At 53.6% G+C, this 9,710-nt stretch overlaps 1 protein-coding gene across 3 annotated transcripts in view; it reads left to right on the top strand.

Moving 5' to 3' along the window:
* PPP3CC (protein phosphatase 3 catalytic subunit gamma) overlaps positions 1-9,710 on the top strand; it is a 52,770-nt gene that overhangs the window by 11,083 nt on the left and 31,977 nt on the right. For all 3 annotated transcript variants that reach the window (XM_039698303.1, XM_039698302.1, XM_039698301.1), the window contains exon 3: positions 779-925. In XM_039698303.1, the coding sequence (XP_039554237.1) occupies positions 874-925 (52 nt within the window). In that variant the 5' untranslated portion in view covers positions 779-873. The remainder of the gene's footprint in view (positions 1-778; positions 926-9,710) is intronic.

Raw genomic sequence — 9,710 nt, 5'->3', positions numbered from 1 at the left:
GTCTGTTCTTCCTTTGCATCAAAAATGTTCTGTCTGAGGAATATCAGCTCTGGAGCCCGGCTGGGAGTGTTCAGCTGGGGAAGGGAAGGATGCAGGGAGAGCTCAGAGTTTCTTCCAGGGCTGAAGGGAGCCAGGAGAGCTGGAGAGGGGCTGGGACAGGGGATGGAGGGACAGGACACAGGAATGCCAGAGAGATGGGTCAGATGGGATATCAGGAAGGAAAAGTCCTTTCCTAATGACTTTCAGGCACCTTTCTCCACGTCCAGTCTGTTTGTTTTTTTTTCCCAAATGGAAGATACTGAAAGTGTGTGTGGGAATTTTAAACCCCTGAAATTTCAGTGCCCACTTTGTGTGGGAACCTCCTGGATGTGTTTCAGCACGGACAGGGACTTGGCTTCCCACTGCCGAGGACAGGGTTAAATGGGACATTGAGGATAAATTGAATATTGAGGAGCAATTCCTGGCTGTGAAGGTGGCGAGGGGCTGGGATGGAATTCCCAGAGAAGCCGTGCCTGCCCCTGAATCCCTGGAAGTGCCCAAGGCCAGCTTGGAGCAACCTGGGACAGTGACAGGTGTCGCTGGGCACGGCAGGGGCGGCGCTGGCTGACCCTCACAGTCCCTCCCACGGCAGTGTGGGGTCCCACGGCTGTCCTGCCGCCGTGCCCGAGGGCTGTGCCCGAGGCTGCCCGCTCCCCCTCAGCGCCATCCCCGCTCCCCCTCAGCGCCGCCGCCATGTTGCCCCCCCGTTGCTTAGCAACGCCCCCTTCCCCTCCAAGATGGCGGGTCCGCCGGGAGCACCCGCGCGGCCCCCGCTCCGGGTGAGGGCAGCGGAGTGGGGCATCGGCGGGCAGCGGTGCCGCCGGCGCCGCCACCATGTCCGGGCGCGGCCACAACAAGCTGCCGACCACCGAGCGCATCGTCAAGGGTGAGGGGGCGGCGAGGGCGCCCCCTGCCTGCGCGGGGGGCGCGGGGGGGCGCGAGAAATGGGGGGCGAGCGAGGGTTTGGGGGGGGTCCCAAGCTGGGGGAGCCCCGGGAAAAGGGAGGGGAATATGCCTGGTTTGGGGGAGGCCGGAGGAAGTGGTGGGGGTGAAGCGTGGTTTTAGGGGGGGGGATTCCAGGCTGGGGACCCCCAGAAAAGAGGGGGGAGCGTGGTTAAAGGGGGGCGTCTCCAGAGTGGGGGAGCCCGGAGAAGGGGAGGGAGGCTCATTTGGGGGTCCCCAGGTTGGAGGAGCCCGGAGAAAGGAGAGGGAGGGAGGGTGGTGTGGGAGGAGGGGGAGCCTGGTTTAGGGGGATATTCCCGAGGAATAGGGGGGTATGCCTGGTTTGGGGGGGGTCCCCTGGTTAGCGGAGCCCCCCCGGCTGGGGAAACCCGGAGAAAGGGAGGGGGATGCCTGGTTTGGGCGAGGGCAGCCTGTTCTGGAGGGGGAGCCTGCTTTGAGGGGGGGTCCCCAGGTTGGGAAGAACCGAGAAAGGGCGGGGGCAGCGTGGTTTTGGGGGGCTGTTCTGGCGGGGCACCCCCGTTAAAGGAGGGCCTGGGGGGTGCCCGGAGTGCTGGGGAGGGGGTGTTCTGGTGGGTGACCCCCATTAGGGATGACTCTGGTTTTGGGGGGGTCATCCCCTGAGTGGGGTGAGATTGGGGGGAGGCTGGAAAATCGGGGCAGAGCGTAGTTTGGGGGGGTCATCCCCAAGAGAGAGGGGAGGGGGAGGCCTGGAGCAGCTGGAGGGGGGGTCCAGTGGGACAGCCCCCAGAAGGGAGAGCCCTGATGGGGGGGTCGGGCTGGGGGGACACCCCCTGTTCGGTCAGAGACCTCCGAGGGGAGCTGAGGGGCCTTTGGCTTGGGGGGCACCTGCGCTGAGGGGTGAGGGGGGCATTTTTAAACCCCCCTGGTCCGAGAGGATGCAGCCCCCTCCCTCCATTCTGTGGGCATGGCTGGGGGTGACAGGGAGGGGTGACAGCAGGGGACATCCCTTGTGGTGGGAGGGGGGAATCCCCATCCTGGCCTGGGCCTCATCACCCCCCCCAAGAGCCTCACCCCTGGATTGGGGCGCTGAGTCCTTGCTTTGGGTGGAACTGGGGTTCCCCTGAGGGTTTGGGGGAAGGGGGGGTGAGAGCCCTCATGCCGGCAGCCCCCCATGTCTTTCCTCCCCCAAGTCGCTGCTCGGTGTCTGGATGCCCCGCGGCGGTGCCAGCTGGCCCCCTCTGCGGCCCCGTTATAGTAGGTACTATTTTGGAAAGAGCAGAAGACACCGAAGCAGTTAATGAGGAGAGAAATACGTTAGCGGAGAAACTCCTGGATCGGGAGGAGGAGGCTTGGGGGGGATGCACATTTCGCTGCCCTAATTGATCCGGTGCCATCCTCGTCCCCATGCACCAGGAACATCCACTGGCTGCCTCAACTTTCGCCGGGAGGCTCCAAGTTACACAATCACCCCGTTATTAAAGCTCCTCCCGCCATGGCTTCCATCATTCCGGGCCGCTGGAAAGCAGCGATTTCCCAGGAATGGTTGTAATCCCCGGCCATGGAGGTGTACCCACCACGCTGCCATCTCTCCCTTCCCCTCTGCATGCGTCCAAGCCGTTTTTTATTTATTTCTTTTTTTTCTTTTCTTTTTTTTTTTTTTTCCTTTTTAGCCTTTAGCCTGTCATGTGGCCGATCACATGTTTGATGTTAATAACCTCAAACCCAGGGAAAGGGGATCCGGGTGGCAGCCGGAGCGTGGAGGCCCCTCGGGCTCGGGGAAGCTCCACGGTGGGAGGGTTTTGTTTTAATGGGAATAATCCCACAGCACTCACAGATTTGGGGGGATCCGGGGTGTTCCGGGGCCGTGCGTGTGCCGTGGTGATTTGTAGGTCTCTGCTGTCTGTAAATCTCCTGCTAAATCCCAGGCAGCTGCCTGTGTTTAGGTTGGCCTTGCTCGGGAAAGGTAACGGCAATGCAGCCATTATGATTCAGCTGAGTCGGCCGGATCCAGGCTCTCTCCCCATTCCCGGGGCTTCCAGACCCCGGGAATCCCTGTCAGGGATCCTCCTGCTCCCTCTCAGGGCTTTGGCAACCCCACAAAAATCCTGCTAATTGCTGTCGTTAATCCCTGTCCAGGTGGGGTGGAGGCTCAGGGCCTGCTCGCCCCAAAATCGCCCCAAAATCGCCCCAAAATCGCCCCAAAATCCTCCCAAAGATTGCTTCTTATTGCCCCAGGTGCACTCAGTGCCTGTGGAAATTTGGGGAGAAATACCTCCTTCTCAGGCCAGGGTTATTGTTTAAAGGTGGTGACATTATTCGTGGTTATTAATAATTAAAAAGTGAAGATAAAAGCTCATTTTGTTCCGTGGAAAGTGCCTGCAATTAAGTAGGATGTGGAATTTTAACTATGTTTAACCTATATATTTACATCTCCTGGGCCCTGCAGAACGCCTTAACTGTAATTACGTTTAGTCAGAGGAAATACAGTTTTGGGCTAAAACTTGTACTGGGAGAGCTTCATTATTAAAATCACAAATTTTGGGGTGTGTCAAGGATAGATTTTTATTAAAATCTTGAATTTTGGGGTAGGCCAAGAATTGCTTTTTTGAAAATCTCCAATTTTTGGGTGCTTCAGAAAATTTTTTAACTGAAATCTTGGCTTTTGGGGTAGGTCAGGAGTGGCTTTTTAAAAAATCTCTCATTTTGGGATTTGTCAGGAGTTCCTTTTTATTAATACCTCAAATTTTGTGGCAGTAATTGCACTTTGTGGTGCTGCTTTTGCAAGAAACTGATGGTGATGGAGACTATTAATGTCCAAATTTTGGTCTCCAAAGAGCACTTGGGAAGGTTCTGCTGGAAATCTGAGGGATTAGATTGTCTGCATCAGCCCAAAATTTGGGCTTGAATTACCTGCTGGATCCATGGGATGGATGGATCCACATCCTACAAAATCCACATTATTCAGGCAGGTGGGAATGGTGCTGCTGCAGTGGATGGATCCTGGAGCTCAGGGTGTTTAAAAGAGACCTGCAGAGCTTTTTTGGTTGTATTTGGTTGAATTTTGTGCTTGTTTTTTGGTTGAATTTTGTGTGCCTGCTCCATTCTTCCTGCTGGAAGGTGTAAAATCCTCAGGGAAGCAGAGCTGTGTCCAGTTGCCTCCATGAGAAATCCTTTAAAAACCTGAGATATTGGTATTTAGACACCAGAGCAAACAATCCACTGGGATTTTTCTCTGTCTATGTGTTATTATTTTTTATATCATGGACAAACTGTTGGGCTGGAGCAGCCTGGATCCAGTGCCCACTTTTTGGAGCTGATGTTGGAAGTCAGAGACATCCCTAATTCCCACCCTGCCCCAGAGTGCCCGGCTGGGATTCCTGAAGTGGTTTCCTGCTTTTCTGAGGAGGGTGAATCCCAGGAATTGTGCTGTAAAGCTGGGGCTGGTGCTGTGGCCAAAGGTGTCCTGGGAACGGCTGGGTTTTCCCTACTTGTGTTTGCTGCCCTTTCTTAAGGAATTTCAGGCACCTTTCTCCACGTCCAGTCTGGTTTTTTTCCCAAATGGAAGACACTGAAAGTGTGTGTGGGAATTTTAAACCCCTGGAATTTCAGTGTCCACTTTGTGTGGGAACCTCCTGGATGTGTTTCAGCAGGGACAGGGACTTGGGACAAGGGATGGCTTCCCACTGCCAGAGGGCAGGGATAAATGGGATGCTGGGGAGGAATTCCTGGCTGGGAGGGTTGAGGGGCTGGGATGGAATTCCCAGAGAAGCTGTGGCTGCCCCTGGAGGTGTCCAAGGCCAGCTTGGAGTACCCTGGGATAGTGGGAGGTGTGGAATGATAATGGGGTAGGAGGTGGAATGAGGTGATTTTGAGGTGATTTTGAGGCCCTTGCCCCCCAGCCCATTCCATAATCCACAATTCCACCTTGGAGCACCCTGGGATAGTGGAAGGTTTGGAATGATAGTGGGATAGGGGCTGGAATGAGGTGATTTCGAGGTGATTTCAAGGCCTTTTATCCCCCAGCCCATTCCATAATCCACAATTCCAGCTTGCATCCCCCTGGGATAGTGTGAGGTTTGGAATGATAGTGGGGTAGGGGCTGGAACGAGGTGATTTTGAGGTGATTTCAAGGCCTTTTATCCCCCAGCCCATTCCAAAATCCACAATTCCGTGCTATCGCTGCCCTGTTTCACACCCAGCCAAGGTTTTTTGGGAACATCCCCTAGCCTCAGTGACCCCTCCACCCTCAGCCCAGGTGGGATGACACCCGAGGAGCCTCTCCCTCCTCCCTGTGTGCCTCTGGAGCTGCTGGAGGCACGGAGAGAATCCCACGGGATTTGTTCCCACAGCCTCTGGGGAGCCCAAAGCCAGGCTCAGCTCAATCGCTGCCTCCTCAGAGAGTTCAGAGGCTGCTCCAGTTCATCTCTCTGCCTCAAGATGCTTTTGGGGGATGAGAAATGTGCAGCTTTCTTCCCACCTTGTTTTTAATATCATCTACAACTCTGGGAGCTCGAGTGTTGGATATTCTCCAGGTTGGGAGGTGTTGGGAATTTTCGTCGTGGAGCAAGCGCTGATACGAAAGTCAAAGTTGCTTTTTAATTGAGGAAATCTTAAATTTCGAGGAGATTGTGGGGTTTTAAACTCACTGCTTGGTTTGGCTTGTTTAGTGTTGATGTCTTGCGGGAATTAAAGGATACCTAGGGGGAAAAGGAGCTCTGAAAATGGCTAAAAATGGAATAAAGGCCAAGGTCCATGTGCTCGGACCTTGGGATGCCAAGGGAAAAGTGTGAATGCCAGCAGGGTCAAGACGTGGAGGGGGATCCCTAAAAAGCAAGTTGTGTCATAATCCAGCAACTTGGCTGGACAGAGCTCAAGGAGGTGTGGGGTGAGGCAGTCCTTAAAGCAGGAACCCCATGGGATCCCATGGAATTACTTGTAAACGTGGTGTTTTGGGGGGGTTTCCAGAAAAAAACCCCAAATCTTGACCAAGTAATTCCAATATTCTTATTATTGTTATATACAAACGGGGAAGATGCTTTGTTATCCATCAATGGGATGTGCTGGGAAAAGGGGCTGGTTTGGGGCTGATTTTGCTGGATCTTGTGGCATTTCATCCCAAAAACAAATCCAGAGGCAAATGTCTTGGGATAACACAACTGTTCCTCTCCAGGGTGTTCCTGGGATGCCCCAAACAGAGCCAGAGCTCCTCATTTTGGGCTCAAACTGCCAGATCTCTGGTGCTGGGATACAGGGATGCTCTGCTGGCTAATAAACACGCTAATGAATGTGCTAATTAACAGAAGTGCTGGTGGCAAACCCCAAACCCAGCCTGGGGCACAGAACACCGTTGGGGAGCAGTGATAAAGCATCAGGGCAGGTGGGTTGGGCTGGGGTTTATCCCTTCCCTCTGGGAATACCGGGTGGGCAGGGCAGTGGGGAAGGTCGTGCTCCTCAGGATTCCCTGTTTAATGTCATTTTTCAGCCTGGGAAAGGTCAATCCCATTCGCCCTGCTCGAGGCCGTGAAGGGCCTTGTGGCAATAAATGAGCCCAGATTAATTGGATACCGTGCCAAAAGGGTATTTTTTTATTTAATGAAAGGTGCCAGGGTGGAGAGAGCAGTGGGTTTGGGGCTGCTCTGGCTGCACAGGCAGGAGAAGGGAAGGCTGCTCCTTAGGAAGTAGGGCAGGGTGCTGGCTTAAAATAGCTCTGAGCGCTGGGCTGTGCTGAAGGAGCTATTTAGGTAAATCCTGGGGTCTCAGTGGGGGCAGAGCTGCCTGCTAATCTAAAGATACTCCTTGGGGATCTATATTTGTCCGGGATCCTTCCCAGCTTGGCCGCTTTTCCAGGTATTCCCTGGCCCATCCCGTGTTTACAGCAGGCATGGCTCGGGTCCTGATGGAATCCGACATCGTTAAGCAGCAGGAGTGAGGGAACAGGCCACGTCAAGGCATCACAGCCATCCCATAATGCAGGGCTTGGCTCCCAGGGGATCCTGGAGGCCGGGATTGCCCTGCCAAGGAGCCGGGTCAGGTGTGGAATCCTGGAATGGTTTGGGTTGGAAAAGGATCTTAAAGATTGTCTCATTCCACCTTCCACTATCCCACGTTGCTCCAAGCCCCGTCCAGCCTGGCCTTGGACGCTTCCAGGGATGGGCAATCTGCAGATATCCTGGGAAAACCCCTCAGGACAGCAAGCACGGGGCAGGGGGAGTGATGGGCTGGGGCAGAGTGAGGTGAGGATGGAGGGTGGGTGCTCGAAAGAAAAGGAAATCTCAGTGCAGATTTGAAGGATTTTCCTGGCAGGAGGAGGAGGAGGAGGAATGTTGGGCTGTCCAGGCTGTTCTCCTGATTTTCCAGCCTCTGAAACAGCCTCACTGCTGCCTGGTGGGAGCATCAGGGCAGGGGTGGGACCAGGTGATCCTAAAAGTCCCTTCCAACCCAAACCTTTCTGAGGTTCTGGGGTCTCCTCTGACTGGGAGCCTCCCTGAGGAACTCAGGGGGGTTGTTTCTCCAAAATTCTCCACCAGTTTTCCACCTGGGAGTTCCTTTTGGCATGGTGGGCCTGTAAAATAAGAGTTTGAAGCACTTTCCCTGCTCCAAAGAGGATTTCCCAGGACAAATTTCCCGAGTGGTTCAGAGTGAATTTCAGGAGAACAGGAAGAAGCGGTGTCAACCTAGATTGCTCCACAAAATATTCCCTTTTATCAGCTGCTGAGCATGGCAAGATGTGATAAAATGGCTTCTCAAACAGAAAATTATCCCAAAGGTGATGTCTTGGAAAAATACCACGAGGGTTTCCTGGAGGAAGAGTGACCAGGGCACAGAGCTGGAATTGCTGCTTCAGCAGCAGCTGGAGGCTTCTCTCATCCTGCTCCATCCCTGGCACATGCAGCTCTGGGGCTGATTTATCCCAATTTTTGGGGGGCTGATTTTTGGTTTGCAAACAAACTGCTCTGGCTGATGTCCAGGGTGGCCACTGGGAAGGTTTGAATTCCTCTGAAAGGAATTTTTGCAGATCCCTTTGGGCCATCAGCACCTCGGTGTGGTCGGAGGTGATGTGTGGGTACAAATATTCCCAAACCTGGGAACGGGCACCTTGCAAGGAATATTTTATCCACAGCAGCTGGATCCAGTGAGAATCCCACTCAGGGTGAGGGTTTGAGGCCTCAGATGGGAAGAGGAAGAGTGACCAGGGCACAGAGCTGGAATTGCTGCTTCAGCAGCAGCTGGAGGCTTCTCTCATCCTGCTCCATCCCTGGCACATGCAGCTCTGGGGCTGATTTATCCCAATTTTTGGGGGGCTGATTTTTGGTTTGCAAACAAACTGCTCTGGCTGATGTCCAGGGTGGCCACTGGGAAGGTTTGAATTCCTCTGAAAGGAATTTTTGCAGATCCCTTTGGGCCATCAGCACCTCGGTGTGGTCGGAGGTGATGTGTGGGTACAAATATTCCCAAACCTGGGAACGGGCACCTTGCAAGGAATATTTTATCCACAGCAGCTGGATCCAGTGAGAATCTCACTCAGGGTGAGGGTTTGAGGCCTGAGATGGGAAGAGAACCCAAGGCCCTGATTGTGTCCAGATCCATCATTTTGTGCTCACATTTCCCATTTTTCCGTGCTCTGACCACTTTTTGCACACACTGGCTGCTCCAGCAGGAATATTTCTGGGGGTTTCTGTGTCCAGGATTCCCACGTGGATCAGCCTGTTCCCTGGAGCGACATCCTGGGAGGACACAGAGCTGTGTTTGCTTAGAGCAGCTTGGAAATGGGATCCAGAAGCCCCTCGGGAGCCGTGGCAGGGTCGGGTTCACATTCCCGGGATTTGCCTTTTCCACAAAACCCCTGCTGTGCCTCCATTAATGAGCTATTAGTGGCCGAGCTGGAACCTTGGCAAACAGGTGGTGAATTTCCCTGCCTGCTGACATCTAGGAATCCCCTCCCTGCTCCTTTGGGGAGCTCACTTTTTTTTTTTAAGTTGCTGCAGCTGTTTGCTCTAAACTTCCTCCTTTTCCTCCTCCTTTTCCTCCTCCTTTTCCTCCTCTCTTCCTCCTCCTTTTCCTCCTCCTTTTCCTCCTCCTTTTCCTCCTCCTTTTCCTCCTCCTTTTCCTCCTCTCTTCCTCCTCCTTTTCCTCCTTCTCTTGCTTTTTTCCTCCTCCTTGTTCTTGGAAATGGGATCCAGAAGCCCCTCGGGAGCCGTGGCAGGGTCGGGTTCACATTCCCGGGATTTGCCTTTTCCACAAAACCCCTGCTGTGCCTCCATTAATGAGCTATTAGTGGCCGAGCTGGAACCTTGGCAAACAGGTGGTGAATTTCCCTGCCTGCTGACATCTAGGAATCCCCTCCCTGCTCCTTTGGGGAGCTCACTTTTTTTTTTTAAGTTGCTGCAGCTGTTTGCTCTAAACTTCCTCCTTTTCCTCCTCCTTTTCCTCCTCCTTTTCCTCCTCTCTTCCTCCTCCTTTTCCTCCTCCTTTTCCTCCACCTTTTCCTCCTTCTTTTGCCTTTTTCCTCCTCCTTGTTTTCCTCCTTCTCCTTTTTTCTTCCTCCTTATTTTCCTCCTCCTCCTTTTTCCTCCTCCTTTTTCCTCCTCCTTTTTCCTCCTTCTTTTTCCTTTTTCCTCCTCCTTTCCGTTTCCTTTTTCCTCATCCTTCTTTTTTCCTCCTCCTTTTTTCCTTTTTTCCTCAGGCTTTGCAGCAGCTCCCTGGAATCCCACTGATGAGAGTGAGACTCCAGGTTTGTCAAGTGCTGA

Source organism: Passer montanus, unplaced genomic scaffold, assembly GCF_014805655.1.
Source record: "Passer montanus isolate IOZ18808 unplaced genomic scaffold, ASM1480565v1 scaffold123, whole genome shotgun sequence".
Taxonomy (NCBI): domain Eukaryota; kingdom Metazoa; phylum Chordata; class Aves; order Passeriformes; family Passeridae; genus Passer; species Passer montanus.
This window is presented reverse-complemented; position numbering and strand designations above follow the sequence as displayed.